The following is a 21,886-nucleotide window of genomic DNA, read 5'->3' as shown; positions in this document are numbered from 1 at the left end:
GGGCAGAGAGCCATTTTTAACATGAGATTCATACCTTGTGTTTGACTTGGTCAGTGTGCGCATACTGCTTCCACACAATTAGGAAAGCGACAAAATACCCCAAAGCCTGCTGGAGAAATCATATTCCAGATCAGAGCATATGCGTAAATACGTTCACCCGTACAGAGCGTATATTCGCTTGGATGAATTTTTAATAAGTTCGAGTCCCGATCATAATTGGCGCTTTTAAAGCCATTCACCTCGGGCGCTGCAGCAAGCAACGATTGGAAGAAATGCTCAGAATGGCAACAAAATGTCTAATTAGGGCGAGCCATCTTCTTTCCCCAGCGTTGTACGCAGAGTAACTTCCTCCCCCTTCCTTTTTTTTAGCTGCAATAGAAGTCTATGGCAGCTTTCTGCGTAACACGGCGAAAGATAGGTCACACCCCGTATAAAAGATACGGCTGAGGAAGATAGAGCCGGTTTATACTCACACTAATATTTTGCGCGGAAAAAAAGTATTCGCCTGAATGAAGCTATAGAAATCAAATGCATCGCTTGTTCGTGTTATACGTGCGACTTTTTAATGTGTGGAAATCCCTGCACAAATACGTTCGTGTGAGAGAGGCCTCATACGCAGCCCTTGAATAGGCTGCGTATGAAACGCTGTCCATAGGCATGCATTGAAAAAAAATCACACTGCGCATGTCCGTGACATTAGATTCCCGGGCTGCGCAGTGCCAATCGCAGCCCGTATGTGGTCTCTGCTGGCAGAGCGTATGGGCTGTAATGCGTACAACCCTGTGGGAAATTCGCCATGTTGTATGCAAACGCCCGTGTAAACTAGCCCTAATACTGTTAATACTACTACAAACCATGTCAAAGTCCTCGGCTTTCTGCCTCAGTTTTCGGCGTGGATTCGCACGTGGATTTTGCTCTGTCAACAGGCAAATAACTACACAAATAATTGAGAGTTCAAGAGCCCTATGGGGGCTAAAGACTAAAAAAAAGTAAAAATAAGTAAAATATAGATTTTTTAAATTTTCTCTCAGTCGTTACAATCAAAAAATTGTAAAAACTGGTATCACTGCATCCGTGAAAGTCCCATTCTTAATCAACGGTCATAAAACCCGCCACGAAACGCACTATTTGCAGTTTCATAATTCCGTATTCGCCTACAGCTAAGGCCCCACTTACGAGCCTGTGTGAGTGCGTATTACGTGCGTACTTGCTGCGTATGTTCAATCCCCATAGCCTATCTTGGCATATATGCATATGTAATACGCGCCAAGATTTAGTTTTTTTAGTGTGCGTATTTCGTGTGCGTCATGTGAGCGGCACAACGGCAGTCTATGGAATATTAGTACTGTGTATTACACGCCCCAAAACTGCGCACATCATACACAGTGAACATACGCTCGTGTGAATGCACACTTAGGCCTCTCTCACACAGGCGTTTTCAATGCCCGTTAAAAGCGCTGCACTGAGCCTCCATTCATTTCAATGGGGCTTTTCAAACTATCGATTTGGCGCGTTTCTAATCCGAGCTAAAACGAACGCTGTATGTTTTATTTTCAGGCGTTTAGCGTGTTTTTGACGCCATGCATTGTCCATTGAAATGAATGGGGTAGGTTAAAATGCCATAAAATGCTGTAAAAATTTGCGTTTTTTAAAACGTTGCTTACTACGCCACCGGGAGGAGGAAAAAAATGGCGACGTCATCAGCTTGCTTTGCCTGCGTTGTTAATGCACATAACAAAACGCTCACATAAACGCTGCATTGAAAAATACAGCGTTTTTAAAACATTCGTGTGAAAGTGGCCTTAGGGCTTATTCACACGACCGCATGCATAAAATGCCAGCAGAGAGACGGCCATCGCTGCGTATGGCATTGAGTGCATGCGCTTGACAGTGTATCTCGCGCACACGGCCATGACTTTTTTTCTTTTAATTCCCCATTCTATCTCATAGCAGGATTGCGCACATATCATTGCCAATACGCAATGTATTGCGTATGGACTGCGTTGCATACGCTACCCATACAAAGGAACAGGGCTCGCGCTGCGATACGCGGTGGAATAGAGCGCGCTGCTATTTCTTTCATACGCATATCTACACGCTAATGTGAACGGATCAATGAAAGTCCGTATACTTTGACGCCATTCACCATGTATCACTTGGCCGCGCATCGCGTACATAATATGCGCCAAAATCACGGTGGTGTGAATGAGCCCTAACACCTGGGCACGGTGGTTTGGGCTGCAAAAATGCCTCCTCTTTGCCAGTAGGACAAGCTGGGAAGTCTCCCTCACGGCCTGAAGTTTAGGCGCCTAGATAAAATGGCTGAAAGCAACCAGATACAATGAGGAGATTTTACTGCACGAAGATCATTTATTAACATTTCTGTGAATACTTTATCTGCCACAAGCACACTCCACAAGCTGACGGGAGCCGGCTAGCAGAGACCAGAGGTCTCCATGACAACACGCCTCTCCCCCGCGCCGCCATCTTGTTAGAGTCATATCCGGAGATTCTCGGTCGCCATTTCATTCTCGGGAAACAGCGGTGGCGTTGGTGAGTTTTTGGCGGAGAGCGGCGACTCTGTGGGTGTGAGGTCGGGAAAGGACAGGGGTCCCCCTGCTAGGGTGTGTTTGGGGTACACTATTCTCCCTCCCGCGGGGCTGGGGGTGACGGGTGATAATACATATGCTCGGGGTCGCAGAGAGGCGGGCTGTGCAGGGAAAATGGAGGGTGTGTAACGACTTCCAGCAGAGCTCGTCTGTGCACGCTGGGACTTGTAGTTCGGTAACAGGCGCGTGGTTGTTATTAGAGGCCGTGGAGCACGGGGGCAGATGAAGCCATTTCTGGCAGTCACATGGCCGCTCCCCTCCCATGTTATACCAGAGCTCATTGTTCAGCATGGTCGGCAGTGCAGGAGCGGGCCATGCCTCCAGCGGGACCCTCCCCTGCATTAGGTGGGCACAGCTCGCTGCCACACATGGCATCTGCAGGGCATTCTTGCTCTACACTTGATTGCAATTTTTTTTTTTTTTACTCATAACTTTGCTTTTTTTTGCCCCTTTCTGGAAATTTCCTGCAGCGTGTGCAGTGAAAACGTGCAAGAAAATGCAGAGCCCGTGTGAGGAAATCCGATGTACTCAGCGGACGCGAACTGCGCCATACTTTAATGTATTTTGTAGCCGATTCCACCATTGAGGGGAAATCAGATTTGTGTAGGCCCCGGCTGTGAATGCAGGCTTCGGCCAAATACACACGGGCGAATACGGAGCGGGTGTTCGCCTCTGGATTCAGCAGCAAATAAACATCCTACGGAAAATTCCTTTTCCGTGTCTGCAAGCTGAAATCATTTGCGGTTTTTTTTCTGCTTGCGGAGGGAAGATCGGAGCATGTTCTATACTAGCATGGATGGCTTACATTGAAGTCAACAGAAACTGCCCAATCCACAATCATTGTGGAATCGGCATAATCGACCAGCGCGACGCGGCATAATCTGTACCGCGCATATGTGCTGGGCCGCACATCCAGAGAGGCATGGGTCACCGGCCGGGCACAGGGTCGGATTCCTCTGCGGGCTTCAACCCGGCTGTGTGAATTCAAGTGAGCCTCCATGCAAATGTTCTATTTGTGTGAATGTCTACAGAATGCTGCGGATCTTCTGTGCGGGTGACGATCGCAGATTCCGCAATTCCAACTCAGTCGTGTGACACAAGAGGGTCGGATTCCGCCTGTGGGAGGCCCGGCCGGTGACCCAGTGCATGACTGAATACTCACGTAGGCGGTCATGTGTGGTACAGCCTTTATTGTTTGCTTTCATATCCTGTGATGTCAGTATCTGCAGGCCATACGCAATATCCACCACCATAGAGCACAGTAGGCTTTATGTTGCGGTAAAGGAGAACATGCTGCGTTCTGTGTGAATTCCGCAATTCCAACCTGTTAATGTGAACGGAGTTGTGTAATCCCATGTATTTGATTGAACAGAGTATTACCACAGATCATACGATCGTGGAATCCGCAATTCGCATCTGGTCATGTCAGACCGGCCTTGCGTTCCTGACGGTATGGAGGTCCTGGGAACCACGAATAGAGGTGACTTCCTCTATCATACGGCATTCTATAGGGCAGATCACAGTATGTCGGATTTAGACCAGGAACATATAGCCATATTTAGGTCACGTTCTGCGTCCATACTACGGTAATGTAGTAAAAAAAGGGGTCAAAATTATGGGGTAACGCTAATAAGGAGTGTCAGGAGTCCTGGCTAAACTTCTAAGGAGTTGGCCAGGACTTTGGGGACTTTCTTTTTATTGATCTCAGGGTAGGGCATCAGTAAATGATCGTTTGAGCGTCTGCCGTTTGGGATCCCCGCCGGTCCGATAATTCCTGGCGCAATGGTCGGTGCTAGAAGCAGATGGCACTGACAACATTGTAGATGCCTAGTCTGGTACCACAGCATTGAGTTAAGTGCGACCTGTGCCTGCAATACCTACCTATGCCACCCCTATGGACGGCGCTATATGCTTCCTGCACTAACAACGACACCAGAAATCTGCTGAACAGTGAGGATCCCGAGATTGGATCAATCAATAGAAAACTGCCTTAAAGTCCCAACCAACTTTTTCTAAGAGTTTGTCCGGGTGTGGACGATAAAAAAAAAAAAAAAAATATGCGTGTAAATGTGTTGAGACAATAAAAGCAGCCATACTGGCCCAATCGCTCCTGTGGTCCTCCCTGTCTTTGTTTATGAACGGTTACAACCTGAATACGTCAGTAGTCACATGCCAGTCTCCCGGATCTGTGACGCCAGGAGACTGCTGAGGCCTCTGGTTGCAGCGGTCCAATGGTAGCCGGTTGTAAATAAAGGCCGCGAGAGCTGCAGCACCGGGGAAACGAACTGGCGAGTACGGCTGCTTCTAGTGTTTCAACATTTTTGGACTTTAAAAAAAAAAAAAAAAAAACATCTGCACTCAAGCGACCCCCTTTATATGATCCTCATGGGATGAATGATTACTGGAGGTCCGACTGCTGGGAACCCCCCTCTATCACGAAAAACGTGCCTCCACCAGATGAGTGGAGTGATGGTGGCCAATGGTCGTGCCAGTACATCGCACGTTCCCGAGCGCTATATCGGGTCGTGTATTATGGCCTGATATCGCACTCAATCATATGTAGGAAGCCTAAGGCCTCTCCCATACTGGTGGTAGACTTTCCTGCGATGTGAGAGGGAGTAAAAACGCATAATTTTGAAAACAATGGTTTCTTTCTCGTTTGCAATGTTTTCACTCACTGCAAATTGCGATTTAAAAAAAAAACAAAACAGCACTATTGCCCATTTTTTGTAATGGGGCCGGCAGCACCAGCCCCAGCCCCAGCCCCATTGAAGTTAATGGGAAAAGAGCGTTAGAATCCCCCATAGTGAGGGGAGAGAGGTGTGGAGCTACAGGGTATCTCTTGCATATCTCCCCATATTTGGATAGATGGGGGCGGGGCTAGAAGGGTTCTCATAGTGATTCTTTAACTAAAAGGGGGTGGGACTAGAGGGGTTCTCTGCCCTCTAGCCCCACCCCCTCACCAGTGCAAATGAGAATGAAACCATTTAAAATCATTGGTTTCAAAATTATGCGTTTTCACTCCCTCTCACATCGTAGGAAAGTCTATCACCAGTAAATAGCACACAGCTGGAGTAAGGACGTTTATGGCCAGCCACTGCGTGTTGGCAGCCCTGCCCCCTCCGTATCCAGTGAGTATGGGCTGTCTCTGATAACTCTGCAGCATGCCCTAAGGAGTTAGGCCGCCTGCAGATGGCCAGGTCGGATCCCGATGCGAGAATTCTCACGGCGGGATAAGGAGCTGTGACCCGCGGCTCCTCAGCTCTGTGATGCGCAGGCTATCGCCCAGCCAGCACATGCGCAGAGAGGAGTCAGCGCGTCACCAGTGACATTTCTGTGCCGGCCTCTGTGAGATTCGCACAGAAATAGAACATGCCGCAATTTGTTTTTACACGGACAAATTGCAGCTGAGTGCATAGGATTGCGTTATCTAATGTAATACTATGCAAGCAGGAACGGGCTGGAAATCCCGCCGCGGAATTTCCGCCCGTTTGAAGGGGGCCTTACTGTTCCCCTTCATCAGTGGTTTCCCTGGCACTCTGTCGCACTTTCAGTTTTCCCTGTACAGATCAGTGTCGCAGCCCCTTCCAAATACACATGATGAGGGGCTCTGCAGGCAGACCCCACTGATCAGAGGGGTTTATTATAGTAGCAATGTAGCATTTTGTATTAAGCCTATGCGCTCATAGTACATATCCTGACCTAGACTGTTCATTCTCATGAAATGCAGCTTTGTATTTGTAACCTACTTGTAGTGAAGCTGGTGATCATATACGGTAGCTGCCACACATCAGGCTTCACCCGCAGCCACCAACTGCTATTGCCAGCGGAGATTGCAGCCAGCTACAACGTCTCCTCTGAAGCGGGCTCAGTCGCACGTTCACGGGCATGGCTGCGATAGACTATTCAGGTGATAGTTACTTAATATCAAATAATACTTTTGTGATGGATCAAGCTGTACAAGGAGGCTCGTCACATTAGTTTTGCAGTTTAAACCAAATATACTGTAACACACGGGACCTGTTGCTTATTAAATGGCACCTTTCTTTTCTTGTATAGATGCTGCCATCCAGAGATATGACCCCCTGATGACGCGTGGACCATCTGATGGGCGCTTCACCTCCCTTTCGGGTCCACATGGGAGTGAGCCTGGATCAGATGGGGAGGTGAACTGCCTATTGGATGGCCCACCATCATACTGTGGGGGAAGTGTGTCAAAGATGGCAGCAAAAAAATAAAGGTACCATTTTAATCAGCAACGAAATCCACATGTTACAGTATATTTAGTTTGGATTGCAAAAATAATGCGACAGACCGCCTTCAAATGCACACAGCTACATTATGGATCCGTATTTAACAGAGGCACAGCATGCGTGCGGCATCCCTCCCACTCTGTACAGAGGCACACAGGACTTACTTCTCTCACTCCTTTGATATGGAGGAAATGTAAGCTGTAGTAGTCCTAATCAGCTGCAGGCTGGGACGACATGCTGGGAGGTGGCGTTGATGGTCCATGTGTGTGTGTGTGCGCAAAGTCTTTCTCTACATATTTAAAAAAAAAAAAATACCAATACTAGGGGCTAAATGTGTAGAAATCCACTTAACCTTGTGTAATCTGCTATGTATAATGTACAGCCTTACCCAATGTGATAGAAGCAAAGCTCCTGGGCTTTCTGTCTCCTCCTTAACAAGCCCTTTGTGGCAAGACTGGGAGTACACAATCTTATTCCTGGTCTTGGCACTGCAAGGAGAAGACATGGAGTATTCTTCTTGGCGCAGGAAACCTGCAATGTTTCAAGGTATATGAAATACAGATGACTTGACGGGCTTATATCCAGAAGGCATCCTACCTACACATTATAGATGGAGATGACATCAGAGGTCCAAGGGTATTGCACCATAACCTATCAGTTTTAGTAGTTTGTGCTTTACAGTGTGTTGCATATAACCTTTTTTCCCCTTTCATTTGAAGACCACTTGCATACCGTACACTTTTCTGCTTCTTTTTCCCCAGATAACATGAGTGGTTGCAGAGTATTTATAGGGAGGCTGAGTCCTCATGCTCGCGAGAGAGACGTGGAGAAGTTTTTTAAGGGATACGGACGTATCAGGGAAATTAACCTAAAAAGTGGTTTTGGTTTTGTGGTAAGTGTCAGTTATTGTGAATAATAGCATTTGTTAGCTACCTGTGTGTTACCTTTTTCTTGTTTTCACTCAAGTGTCTGTCTTGTAGAATAATTGTCCCCCATGATAACCTCAATCCCTGGAGAGATGGAAAAATAGACTTGTTAGCAGAACAACAGCCTCGCCTTTCCTACCACCTTGTCTTCAACAGCCCAAAATGTCAGCCAGGTTTTATGCCAATGGCCACTATGAGAACCGAGCGGTTGAAAAATGTAGGAGCTCAGTCAGATGGCGTGTATATTTCTCATCCATTTAGAGCTATAGTTTCAGTTCTCTGCCTGTCTGCACTGCACACTTCTTGTCCTATCATGTCCACTTTCTAAGACTCCTGAATTAGTCATATACACGTCGTCTTTTTATAATTTTTTTGTTTCTTTATTTTTTGCACCTTTGTTGAAAGTCAAGATTGAATGTTGGTGACTGGTTATACATAGATCTAACTTGGCCAACTAAAGGCTGGAGCTGGGGTACAACCACACATACATACCTGTACGTTTACTGTAAACAAAGGGACTCCAACAAGCAAGCAGTTTCTTGCTCCGTGCTGTCAGCGGCCATGTACGTGCAGTGTTTTCCCTGAAAAATCTTTGTGAAACCACCCTAAGGCCTCATGGCCACGGGGAAAATCAGGCCCGCTACGGATTCTCCAGGGAGAATCCGTAGCGGGTCCCTCCTGCCCCGCGGACATGAGCGCTGAAAAGAGGAATAAACTTACCTCTCGCACGCTCCGGATCCTTCCTTCGCCGTGGCGTCATCTTCTCTGCGTCGCAGCCGGATCTTCTTACTTCGGCCCGGCGGATGCGCAGGATGACGTCAATGACGTGCCCAGCGCATGCGCCGGCCCGAAGAAAAAAGATCCGGCCGCGACAGAGAGAAGATGGAGCCTTGGCGAAGGGAAGAATCGGAGCAGGTGAGTAAATTCCTATTTTAGGTCTCCCGCGGATCCGGACGACTTCCATAGGCTTCAATAGAAGCCCGCGGGAGACCCGCACGAAAATGGAGCATGGTCCATTTTTTTTCATGCTCCATTTAAAAAAAAAAAATCACTTTTATTGACCATCTGCGGGTATTTATCTACCCGCGGGTGGTCAATGCATCCCTATGGGATGCGGATCCGTGGGCAGGAGAAGAGTTAAAATCCGCTGCGGATTTTAATTCTTCTTTTGCCCGTGGACATGAGGCCTAAGACATGGGCAAGCGTGTTATTGCGCTGAAAAACTCGGCCTGATATCGCTCTTGTGAGATTGACGCTCATGTAAAACCAGCCTAAGGGTAATTTCCCACAGGTGAGTGCAATTTCGTGCTTGCCAAAGTGGTTTTTTTTTTGTTTTTTTTTTATACCCTCCGAGGATGCGCAGCATTTTTGGGTCGGTCTTGCATCGCTTTGGAGAAGTAGCGATCCTCTGGCGCAGCTGAGAGCCACGATGGACTGGAAAACCTCACAACGCACTCGCTGGCACCTAGCGCATGGTGCAATGCTGCACAGGCCTCCTTGAAAACAATAGCCGATGCGAGAGCACACCCTAAGATGGGACCATTTTATAAGATTCGCTCATGTGTATGACACCATTCAAAAGTATGTGGTTCATATTTGGCGTTCGCAACGCACAAATCTCGCGTGAGATTCTCGGCCGTGTGAAACCAACCCAAGGCCTCATGTACACAGCACGCTCGGATTCCTGCAGTGGAAGACCTGCAAGTCTGTGTGGAAATTATTTTTAAGTGCTTTCAGGAGGAGATGGAGCAATTAAGCTTAATCAGTATACCTGTTTTTATTTGCAATAGGAATTTGAAGACCACCGAGATGCAGATGATGCAGTATATGAGCTGAATGGAAAAGAATTATGTAATGAAAGGTAAAATATATACCTAAAGGGGTTCTCCCATAACTAAAGTTTATCTCTTATCCACAGGTTAGGTGATAAATGACCCCCACAATCTCTAGAACATGAGTTCTGAGACACCGGAGAAATTTGGATGCTGTAGTGCATGACATGGTCTATGAATCTGGCAGGGATACCCAAGTACTGTTCTTAGCTATTTCTGTCAGTCCTATAGACATGCAATGGAGCTGTAGTATTCAGGCATATCTACTGCTTCACTAAAGCCTCATTTACACACAACGATTATCGCTCAAAATTTGCTCAAACGATGTCTGTTAAGCGATAATCGTTACGTGTTAATGTTACCATCATTAGCTTTTCGGACGAACGGTGATTTTTAATTCAGCATAAAAGCCATCCTTCGGCTGATAGCTAGGCTGCATGCTGTGATTCTCCGTGGGAGCGCTGATAACATTATTTTTAGCTGCTGCCTCCGGGGAGAACAATTGAGATGTATGCAGATAACAGACCACCTGCTGTTATCTGCATACAGCAGAGGGAGTTTCATTTAAATGCAAATGAAGCCAATAAGCTACCAATAGGCATTAGTGCCCATTAGTAGCTATGCCAAATGATCGCTTAAAACTGTCATTCAAACTGTCTTTTGAGCAAATTTTGAGTGATCATCTTTGCGTGTAAATGGTGCTTTAAACTCACCTGGCATTGGGTGTTTGGGATTCCTGTTTTAGAGATTGCAGGGGTCCCAGCAGGTGCTTATAAATCTATCGCCTATCCTGTGGCTAGATATCAGCACTATTTAGTGAATGCAGTGGACAGGCATTAACAAGTGGTAATGAGTGCATATCTACTGTCACTTTAGGAGGAGACTAGACAGTCTAATAAGGGGAATATGCATACTTGGAACGCAGGATCAGGACTGTTGATTGTAGTGACTGACATGCTGGTGATTTTCCCATGCGATACCTTTTATTCCACAGGCAATGTAATTGGTAGAACCTTTGCACCATAAGGCTGCATTCAGTTAGTCATATAGTACCTGTGTTCAACTACCCTTTTTTCCGAAATTTTCCTGCAGTTTTACTGACCTTATCCTACCATAGATTCATATGGTGCTGTAAGTTTGGTTCCATAGAACTTTTTGAGGCTCTGGGTTGTATGTTGCAACTCAACTACCTGTATAAGCCATTAAGCTAGAAGATGTTGGGCAAGTGTTGAAATATTGAACAGTAGTGATCAGACAAATATTTTAATTTCTATTTAATTTAGAGTCACAATTGAGCATGCCAGAAATCGAAGAGGAAGAGGTGGAATGATGGGTGGCGGAGGGCGTTACCCAATGCGCTTTGGCTACCGTCAGTCAAACAGTGGTGGACCCAGGTAATGATATTCTTGATTCGTGTACTTTTTTAGCATATTGAGTCAAAATTCTCTTCTGATAGGTCCATAATAAATGTAAGAACAGTTATAACACCCCATATACAGATAGCCAGCTTTTACAACTTTCAAATAATGTTCTTGAAAATCAGAATCAAATAGGGTTCAACTTCAGTACCAGTGGCGAGGGTGGTGCATTTTCTGGAAGAAAAGCAGATCTATTTCTCATGCCAAAAAACCTGTATAAGTGCTCTTTAGAGAGTTTTGGAAATCAATGGTGCTGATCTTGTATGTGACTTTCTAGTAAAGCAATTTGATCTGATTTCCCTTTTCATGCAGGAGACAGTGACACAAACGTTATTGCTCTCCGGTAGGAGAAGCAAAATGATCTTGTAGGCTAACAGAAATTAAATTAACAGTGCAAGCATTCGAGACTCTTTAGGTCTCTTCATCAGGCATGGTATCAAAGTAGACCGAAGTAGCCTTGAAAGCTTGCTCTAACAATTTTATTTTTGTTAACTGCTTAAGAGAAGCAAAAATTCTGTAAATATGATACCTTTTAGTGTATCATATTTACAGAATTTTTGCTTCTCTTAAGCAGTTCATGCCCACAAGCCTGATTTCACAGCATATTATGCACACCTGCATAGTACGTGGTAAATACTGTCAATGAAAGTACACGGATTTTTATTGGTCTATTCACATTAGCATATATACATTGCGTGTAGATACGTGCGTGAAACAGCAGAGAATTTAAAAGAAAAGTCATATTGTGCATGACACTAACTCTCAGGGTGCTAAAACGCTGTGTGATCCACACAGCGTTTTACATATACACCCCTGGGAATGAGCCCTTACTGAGAGCAATAACGTTTTGTTTTACTGGCTAATTAACTGGGGGTATGCATTTGGGAACTTTTAATTTTTCATCCTTATATCTGAAGTTTGGTGTGGTTAACAAACACACTTGTATTGCTGTGTGACATTCACCTAATACTGTTTTGCAGTAATATGGATTTTCAAACATGTCACTTAAAGGTTTTCTGGTACCTAATTATTAATCATTTGTCATCAATAATTGGTCGATGGGGGTCCACTGCTCGGGATCCATGCTGATCAGCTGTTTGCTGGGCCCACTGTTAGTGCAGACAGAGTCAGGAGCAGTCAACTCTGTCCACCTTGCAGTGGCCCAGGTTGGTATTGCATTGAATTCAATGGGAGCTGTGCCTGCATTACCAGCCCAGGCCACTACAATGTGGTCAGCTATCTACAGGCTCTGTCCACACTGACAGCAGGCTTGGAAACAGCTGATTGGTAGGGATTCTGAGCAGTGGACCCCCTGCCGATCAACTATTGATGACCTAGCCTGAGGATGGGTCATCAGTAATTAAATCCTGGTAACCCCTTTTAATGGTTTATCATTTGGCAGTAGGTATGGACCTCCAGTACGCACCGAGCATAGAATAATTGTGGAAAATCTCTCTTCACGAGTCAGCTGGCAGGTGAGCATCTTTTAAAGCTAATTCTAGCGTGTAGCGCTACAGGACTAGGTTTTAAACTGCATATGGTCATACGAGCATAAGGGTGGTTTCACCCTTGTACCTGGTGATTCACACAATTTTTAACAAAGGTCTATTCAAGTGCTTCCAAGTTAACGGTATTGTATATTCTACAGCACCAAACTATATGCCAGGATGCTGTTCAGAAAGTATCTATAAATTAAAGAGTCTCTGTGACAGTTTATTCCGCGTTTATCTGCTACTTGGTATACGTTTTTGTGCCTCTATCTAACGTTAATGTACAGTTGAGCTTCTGTGAGAATACTGTAGAGAATCTGACAGAGGCTTTTAAGGCATCTATTAGATACCCTAATACGTCTAAGCTAGTAGATGACCTGTAGCTGTCTGGAAATCACAATCAGGGGATCATAAAGTATGCCCTGTATGTAAAGCAGGTAGCATCTGACAGTTTCTGCAAATACTTTATTAAAAAAAAAAAAGTTCCTGAAGAGCAAGCCAGGTGAGACTATAAGGGATCACAAGGTTCCACTCAGCGGTTGCTATTCCTATTGACCCGCTAGCTTAATGTTGTTAGGACATCTAATAAATGCTCTATATTGAGACATTCTGTCTCCTGGGCAGATTCTTTGATAATGCTTTGTGGTGTAGTGGAGCAATATCGTTGAGTTTGCAAATGAATGGATACCACTGAAGAATACAGTGTAACAGGGATCCATCATACATTGTTTCCTCTTGAGGTGTTCCGTTCACTGCTGCTGCTCGCTGCCTCTTCTGCACGATTATGTAAAGCTGCTTCTTGCATTGTGCTAATGAACGCATCACCATGACTTGTCTCATTCTATCTCGGTTTTCTAGCTTATTTATTTTAGATCAGTTCAGTCTCTGAAAAGAGTTTGTTGGCTTATAGAATTAGAGGATCTGCTGAGAAACCAGTAACTGACTTCTTCTTATAGTTAAGGATGCGGTAGATATTTTGTTTAAAAGTCAGATATGCTCCTTGATGCTCTTTCCTGCGCTAAGTGTTGTATTTGCGCAAACTGAAACCACCTTGGGAAATATCGGTGATGGCGACATGACAGTTGCATCTCTTTAAGGGTGGCTGAGAATCAAGCTAGATATTCAGGTCACACATGAGTGCAGAAAGAAAAAGCTGGCTTGTTACTAGAGCCAGTCATCCTGGTGGCACACAGCAGTGGACAATTAGTAATTGCACAGCCTGGATTCTCTGATGTAGCACGCTTGGCTTGTTGGGCACATGCTAACCAGTTTACATATTCTGTGCAGTTGTCGGTTTCGTTTGCAGGATTGTACGCTTTTGTAAAATCCTTTTACAGTTGCTTATATTGTGTTCTGAACATACTCGGACATATCGTAGATGTCTTAACGTGACAGCTTGTCAGTCTGCTGAGGTTTGGAAATGTTTAGTTAATATGCTCTGGATTTTTGTGCTATTTGATAGACCTTTCTGTTGCATTGTCTATTCAATTCTGTAAAACGTGCCAATGTTTGACAAATGACAATCGATAACAGAAATTTCGGTCCGAGGATGGCACCGTATTAGAACCATGCTAAAGTATAACACATCTTAAGTGTGTGGGTGTTTTTTTTCTTTTGTTTTTTTTATTTTTTAAGTTGCACATCTACTTTATCAGTACTAAACTATATTGCTCCATCCTGTGTTGTAGTAAATATTTTTTTCACAGACATATATCTAACCACGTGCATTTTGAACCTCTTTTAACAGCCTTTCTTTGGGTTAAGCCTCGTTTCTCTTGTGTGGAGGAGCCCAAGAGTTTTTGGTTTGCTAATGGCTGAAATTCTAGGGCTGGGCCTGTTCTGAAGTTTCCTTTTGGTTCCTATCACCCTCCCGCTTTGCCGATCTAGATCTTGGTTTGCCCAGATTTGAGCAAGAGTGGCTAGCTCAGGTCAGCCTCAGGTTCTCTAGCCACTTCCAGTGATTGCATCCAGTGGTTTCAGGTTTAACATCACTTACTTACTGAGACTCTGGTGCTCCCCTGCTGCCTTCCACCCTTCTCATGTAAGTGAGTTGCTCACAAGGTCATCTAGGTTATGGACAAGCGACTCTTTGCTTAAGGTACCTCCGACCACTGGTTATATATTGTGGTAAGTAATTTGGGTTTGAAATAATATAACACCAAGTAATAAACTCAGAATAGTTAAGTGTATGTAGCAGTGAAGTTGTTACATATAGAGTAATACCATTTTTTTGTATCCTATAACCATATATGCTTGTGTCCCTATTGTAACAACATTAGTAGAATTTGTGTAAGAATGCTACCACGCGTTTACACTTCACTTAATGTATCTGCATATTATGTAGAGCAGCTTTCATACATGACACTAACACTGATTTATCATAAGTTTTTAGCTAAACCACAGGTCTTGTCAGTGCAGTATCAATATCTTATTCTTTATGCACAATTAAATCCGTTTGTATGGGCATTTTAGTTTATAGTTAACCAACATTACTTGTTTCAGGATCTGAAAGACTTCATGAGAAAAGCTGGAGAGGTAACCTACGTGGATGCACACAGGGGTAACAGAAATGAAGGGTATGTTTTGCAAATAGTCGGCACTTTCAACTTTCAGGTTTTAATGCAAAAGTTGTCAAACTTCAGTTAAGTCATTTTCGGGAGTTTTATGTGCGCGGATGGGAGGGGCGCGTGCTTGCTTTTTAAGGTACCTGAAATACACATTATGAGAGCTGATAGGTCCTTTTTTTATGAACAAATACTTGTATTTGCTATAAATTAAAAATTCTTGATCATGTTTTCTTTTGGAATTGTTCTCTGCTGTTCAGGTTATTGCTCCTAAAATTTATAAGTAAATTGACAACAGGGTGTTAACCATTCCTCTCGTGTCTTTACATAGTCTGGTATTGCACTGTTTAAAGGCAATCTGTCACCACCTTTATGCTCTGCTTTTTGAGGGCAGCATAGGGTAGTGATGAGCACTGATGCTGAAGTGGTCTTGTGCATCTGTGGAGCAGTTTGCTGCTACTGATAAAATGTAAGTTTCTGACACACATATAGGCAGCTACAGGCAGTAGTCCTCCATATTCACAAACTCCAGGCTAGCCCTGCCCAACCCAATGATCGGCAAGCTGTCTGCCTATGTACAGTAATAGGCAGACAGCTGCCAGTTACTGGTTGGCCTGCAGCTCATAAGAAGTATAGAACTTCCTGTAGCCGTCTGTATGTGTGCTGCTACTATTAATGTAAGTTTCTCATACACTGCTTCACTGATGCATAAGACAAGCTCATTCCTGCAATCGGGGTGCTTGTCATTACCTTAATGCTACCCTTAAAAAGCGGAGCAAAAAGGTGTTGACAGATTCCTTTTAAGGAAACCCCTCCCAAATTGTAACATAGAGTTGTCAATTTGTTAATTTCTTAAGAGGAATAACAGAAGAACGACACCACCCAGTGTTGTAAGAAAAGATTCTCCCGAATGGTTTCCTGAGGAATATAGTTATTAACTAAACCAGATTTTAGGAAAATGGCAGATCCTCTTTAAATTCTGATTACTGAGCAGTTAGATGAGTTCTTGTGGTATTCTTTTCAAGGGTTGTGGAATTTGCATCGTACAGCGATATGAAGAGTGCTCTAGAAAAGTTGGATGGCACGGAACTTAGTGGTCGTAAAATAAAACTGACTGAGGATCGCAAAAAACACAGGTACATGGAATTGGCTCAGTTAGATTTCTATATTTTTACCATCTTTATTTTATACGTCCATTAAGCATCTGTTCTTTTTAAAAAGGTATTCCAGGACTTTTAATTACTGATGACCAGTCCCTCGGAAAGGCCATCAGTAGTTGATCGAGGGGGGGCTGTAGCTTGGGATCCTCACCGATCAGCTGATTGTTTGGCCAGCTGTGGACGTTGACATTGCTGGTCACTGCCAGCAGTTTAATACCTGGCTTCGCTGCCACTGAAATCAATGGGAGCAACGCCTCCCTTTACACTTGTTGTGGCCAGGTGTGGGCTCATGCACAGTACAGGGACGCCTGGCTATTGCGATGACGTGGCCTCCTGTTCTGCGAATGTGCCGGATGCGTATGCGCAGTTAAGAGGGTGCCGCGCCGTCGCCATAGTGAAGACGTGGCTCCTGCGGCCATTCCGCAATGATTGCAGAATGGTCACGGCACTGACGGCATCCACGGACTTCAATGGAAGCCGGCCATGCATATCCAGCGGCAAATCGCAGCATGCTCTGAAATCTTTCCAGCGAGTGGAAAATCACTTGCGGGATTTCCGCCCGTGGGCAGGAAATCCGGTTTTTCCATAGCATGCTATGGGCTGGATTTTCTGCGGAATGACGCTCCAGATTTTGCAATGCAAATCCAAGCATGGTCAAGAAGCCTTACAATGTTCACCATGCAAGGTAAATAAAGGGATTTTAATTGTTCAAACTTTAATGTTTCAGCGATAACTATTGTTTTGGGGTTTTTTAAATATAAAATAAGATTTTTTTTTTTTTTTTAACTCTTATCTTTGTTTTTCTTTATACTCCATAGGGAACTTTTACTGTAGCACATTGTATTTTTTAATATTGGTCTACTAAGCCCTGCCATGGGCAAAGCTTAGTAGACTGCAATACATGGCAGCCCCTAGAGCCTTCACTAAGCTCCAGGCTGCTGTGTGAACTCATCGGCACCTCCAAGAAGCCTTTTACAATCATGGAGGGGAAAATATTACTAAACTTAAGCTTCTGACAATGCATTTTTTAAAATTATACATTGGACTGTGTGCCAATTTGAGGCTAAAAAAACCTCATGTAAACTCTATATGGGTCCGTCAGATCACGGACAAATCTATTTTGAGATGGCATTCCATGCACTCTTATGCAGCTACAATCTATATTAAAATTGAACTACATATGAGAGGGTTTTCTTATGCAGTGCATTTGTCTGCACGGTATTCTGATTACAATAGATACGCAAATGGGCTGCATGGAGATGGAAGGTAAAAAAGATTAGCTTCTTGTGACTACTTCACCCTCTGCCAATTGAGATCGCATGATCGGTAAGCCTGAGCCTTTATGTTTACGGGTAGAGTCGGGAGAAATTACTTGGCCAAATGACTGCTATCTAAGGCCTGGCTCACACGACATATTTGCATTGCATATTACGCATGCATAATACATGGTAAATGGTGTCAATGAAAGCACATGGATTTTCATTGTTCCATTCACACTTGCGTATATTTATTGCATATGTTACGCAGGTAAAGAGAGAATGTAGAATGTCCTATTTTAACTCATATTACGCGAGTAAGAGCTCTATTCTCTATTGGTGCGTTCAAATTGCAGTGCATACACAATTACACTGCGTATATGCAGCAGTTTTTTTTTCTCTGCATGTTGCTAGGAGACATGAGAAGGAAATGGGGGGGAAAAAGAGAACAAACTAGAAAGCCGGTGCTAAACAGCACGCATAAAATACGCTGTACAGGCATGTGTGTGTAAAGACACGACAATATGCAGGGATACGCAGTTCCATATATCAGTAAAATGGTGTGGTTTTTTTTTTTTAGGTGGGGGGGGGGGGGGGGAATTGTGTAGCGTATTGCCATACGGTTGTGTGAGCTCGTGCTAAAGGTCTGTATGGTTACCTTTTAGGCATTCTGTAACTGAATAGGTACGAGGTACGTAAAGCAGAGTTAAAGGGGTTGTCTCATGAAATCAAGTGGGGTTATATACTTCTGTATGGCCATATTAATGCACTTTGTAATATACATCGTGCATTAATTATGAGCCATACAGAAGTTATTCACTTACCTGTTCCGTTGCTAGCGTCCCCGTCGCCATGGATCCGTCTAAAATCGCCGTCTTCTGGCGATTTTAGACGCGCTTGCGCTGTGCGGTGAATGGGGCCGCTCGTGCCGGAGAGCTGGTCCTCGTAGCTCCGCCCCCGTCAGCCGATTCCAGCCAATCAGGAGGCTGGAATCGGCAATGGACCGCGCAGAACCCACGGTGCACCATGGGAGAAGACCCGCGGTGCATCGTGGGTGAAGATCCCGACGGCCATCTTAGTAAGGTAAGGAAGAAGTCGCCGCAGCGTGGGGATTCGGGTAAGTACTAAACGTTTTTTGTTTTTTTTTAACACATGCATTGGGTTTGTCTCGCGCCGAACGGGGGCCTATTGAATAAAAAAAAAAACCGTTTCGGCGTTAGACAACCCCTTTAAGAGAATGAAATTGGCCAGGGGTTTTTTAGATGATTCTCTTGTAAATGGGTTGTCCACTTGTTTTCTGGTTGCATTTTGTACTGAATCTGTATCGTTTCTGCTGAGAAGTAGGTCCAGATCAAGAAGCTACTCAAGATCACGCAGCAAGTCCAAGTCTCGTGGATCTTCCAGGTCTGCCAGCAGATCCCGCTCTCCTAGCCGTACACCTGAAAAGAAGTACAGTCAGAAATCTACCAGTGGTGAACCTTCCCAGAGCTCCCCCAAACGCCAGTCCCGATCCAGTTCAGCAGAGAGCCGCGGTTAAGATGACACTTGATAATGTGTAGAAATGCTGAATGAAGGTTATGTGCCCCTTTGAGAAAGATTGCTGGGTATGAAAGGTTTTCACTGTTTTATTGTAACCAAAGCGCCTGTAAAATAATCTGGCATAAAAGGTGGCCTAATGCTTTGTTTTTGTAAATATGCCATGCGATCTGGCTGTTCTGCCTAGAGCAAGGGATTGGTAGGAGTGATGCAATCCTTATTTGACATGTCTTTCACTGTGTAGATGAGTGAAACTTGTCTGATATTTTTGATTTTCTGACTTGTTTATAAATTAAGATGTGTTTAGATTTCTAGTTACTATGGTCTTTGACATCACACACTGCCCTATTCTATTCTTTATAAATAACACTCATTGCTACTCTTAAATTCTTGCGAGGAAAGTCGTAAGTTTCAGTGAATACATATATATAAAAAATATCATAAGTGTTCTAATAGCGCATGTTACATCAGGTAGGTGTCATTTGTTATCCATTGAGGTCCTTTATTTACAGCCAAAGCCTATGTGTTTTGATATTGGATTCATTAGTTATTGTGTGTGTGTGTGTGTGAAGGTTGAAACATCCTCCTTTAATAATACGAAATGTAGAATTGCCAGATTTAGGCTGGGTTCACACAGGGCGGTTTTGCCGCGGTAGATCCGCCCGCGGCAAAACCGCCCGCGGCCGCTAATCTCGGGATTAGCCAGCCATGTGGACGAGATTTCTTAGAAACCTCGTCCACACGGGATGGCCAATCCGCAGCGGTAAATCCGGCTAAAACCGCGGCTGTGCAACATGTCTATTTACTTTTTTTTTTTTGTTTATTTACGTCGCGGTCGCGCTCTCCTCTATGGGAGCGCCGGCCGCAACGGAAAAGTATGCAGCCGGGCCGCTTCAAAGCCGGCGCGGCTTAAACCACCGCGGTTCTCCCGGCGGAAATCTCGCGGTTTTTGCTGCGGCCAAACCGCGAGATTTCCGACGGGAATCCGCCCTGTGTGAACCCAGCCTTATTTAGACTTTCGGTTTCAAGGACAGTTGTTTTTCTTTTTGTTTTTTTTTTTCGTTCATACTTTTTTTAAAATTTTCAATTCTGATTGAGCATTCGTGTTAATTGACCTTTTGCTTTTGTGGGTAGAAACTGATAGTTGTTTGCTAGGCAAAATAGTTTTGAAGCTGTTTGTCCAATTTTGATCTGTTCTGTATTCTCTTTTCTGCTTTTGTTTAATTAAAGAAACTTTAAAGGCATTTTTTTTTTTTGTTTTAAAATCTATTACTGTTCATCTATTTGGATCCGTTCCTTAAGAGTATGGGCTCAAGCAGACGGCCAGGTCAGATGTCGCTGCGAGAAGTCTTGCAGTGGGATGAGACCCGTGCCCCAGCAGTGACCCGCGGCTCACCACCTGCAGCGTTTCCTCCTCCGCTCTGCTCTGTGCTGGCTGCCGCCCAGCCAGAACGTGCGCAGAGTAGAGCTGGTGCGTCAGCTGTGACTTATCTGTGCTCGCACAGCAATAGGACATGCTGTGATCTTCTTCTTTTTTCCCTCGGTCAAATCGCAGCCATCTGCATAGGATTGCATAAACTAATGCAATCCTATGGCAGCGTGCACGGGTGGAAATTCTGTGGGAAATCCCGCTGTGGAATTTCCGCCCGTGTGCATTCACCTTATACTAAGGCTTGGAATTTCTCACCCAGGCTCCAACAAAAAAAAATTACATTGCAATGTGGCGGGTGGGTCAGAAAAAAAACTATTCACATGCTGTGCAAAAAAATCTGAGCATATTATTCTTTACCCTCCTGAAAAAGTATTGCAATTTTTTCTGTGCATTTTAAGTGGAAACCTAACCTAATGTATTTTTTGTTTCTACTGTAGAGTGAGTTTTTGAAAGCCCCCTTTCCTACATTTTTCTGGTTTTGTTTTTTTGTGTTCTGCTGGAATTCTCCCTGCAAGCAATGCAAACGTGTCATAATACAGACCCTAAGGACTTGGGGCACTGCTATATAGAGTACATGGCCCCACCAAGTCTACAAGCCCTAAAGCTGGTTGTTTTCTAGAACTGCTGGCTGGTAAAATATGCTGCTCTTATTAAAGTATTTTACTCTACCCAAAGTGACTTAATAGACTATACCTTTTAAGACATTCTTCACCTTGCCACCCCTAGTTAGATCACCTGCTACATTGGAGGACTAAAACCTTGAAAAAGTTAGGTTTAGCAATAGATCTATAGGAATGGCTTTCCACAAGCTGCTTGCTGCAGAAAGCAGTTTAGCAAAAGACTTGCAAGTAAATGCCTCCTTCCTCCCAGCTCCCTTTCAACTTTAACTGGTATTTCTCTCTATGTATATATATATATGACCACACACATAGCATCACAGGAGCTTTCCAAAATCCCTGGAAGGTAAAGCTGCCCAATTATGGCAGCTGCCCATAACAGGTGAGTCCCTACCTATATATCCTTTCTCTATATGTATTGGCATTGTTTTAGAATACTGAAGCGCTGTTCCATTTATATATTGTCGTCTTCTTGCTTCACTAAAATAGGCGTTCTTGTTGCTGCTGATCCCACTATAGACTTTACAAGGTGGATTATTCGTGTCAGTCTATAATCAGTCGTAGGAGGATTATATTTATCTACGAGTTGAAAGGGCAGGCGCTAGAGACAGAGGAAGGATAAGCCACTCCAGTGACAATAGATTGTAAAGTAGAAGAAAAATCTGAGCTAAGGAGGATAATAGTTTGCACAAACTTTGCATTAAAACTGCACTTTACTGATCATTTTATTTCTTCAGTGCATCTAAAATAATAAATGACACAACTTTGTAAACAGTCTTCATTAAAAATCTAT

The 21,886-nt window shown here is 44.2% G+C and overlaps 1 protein-coding gene across 3 annotated transcripts; it reads left to right on the top strand.

Annotated features, from left to right (window-relative positions):
* The first annotated feature begins 2,449 nt into the window (after window positions 1-2,449).
* Window positions 2,450-20,288, top strand: LOC136633051 (serine/arginine-rich splicing factor 5-like). Of its 3 annotated transcripts, none has more exons than XM_066608480.1 (9): window positions 2,475-2,553; window positions 6,365-6,519; window positions 7,624-7,754; window positions 9,579-9,649; window positions 10,904-11,014; window positions 12,444-12,513; window positions 15,031-15,104; window positions 16,118-16,228; window positions 18,850-20,288. In XM_066608480.1, the coding sequence occupies exons 2-9, from the start codon at window positions 6,498-6,500 to the stop codon at window positions 19,043-19,045; spliced, it is 786 nt and encodes a 261-aa protein (XP_066464577.1). In that variant the 5' UTR covers window positions 2,475-2,553; window positions 6,365-6,497; the 3' UTR covers window positions 19,046-20,288. The 3 variants fall into 3 exon arrangements, with proteins under 3 accessions (XP_066464578.1, XP_066464577.1, XP_066464576.1); XM_066608479.1 differs by having other exon boundaries at window positions 2,476-2,553; window positions 12,441-12,513; XM_066608481.1 differs by lacking the exon at window positions 6,365-6,519 and having other exon boundaries at window positions 2,450-2,553; window positions 12,441-12,513.
* The last annotated feature ends 1,598 nt before the right edge of the window (window positions 20,289-21,886 follow it).

The sequence above is a fragment of the Eleutherodactylus coqui genome, chromosome 6, assembly GCF_035609145.1.
Source record: "Eleutherodactylus coqui strain aEleCoq1 chromosome 6, aEleCoq1.hap1, whole genome shotgun sequence".
NCBI classification, from domain to species: Eukaryota; Metazoa; Chordata; class Amphibia; order Anura; family Eleutherodactylidae; genus Eleutherodactylus; species Eleutherodactylus coqui.
Note: the sequence above shows the minus strand (reverse complement) of the source record. Positions and strands in the feature narration are given on the sequence as shown.

Excerpts from the sequence above, each read along its gene's own strand:
- LOC136633051 (XM_066608479.1), top strand. The coding sequence starts at position 6,498 with ATGGCTGCGATAGACTATTCAG. Across the intron at positions 6,520-7,623 it reads GGCTGCGATAGACTATTCAG|ATAACATGAGTGGTTGCAGA; the intron begins GTGATAGTTACT and ends CTTTTTCCCCAG. Across the intron at positions 9,650-10,903 it reads AAAGAATTATGTAATGAAAG|AGTCACAATTGAGCATGCCA; the intron begins GTAAAATATATA and ends TATTTAATTTAG.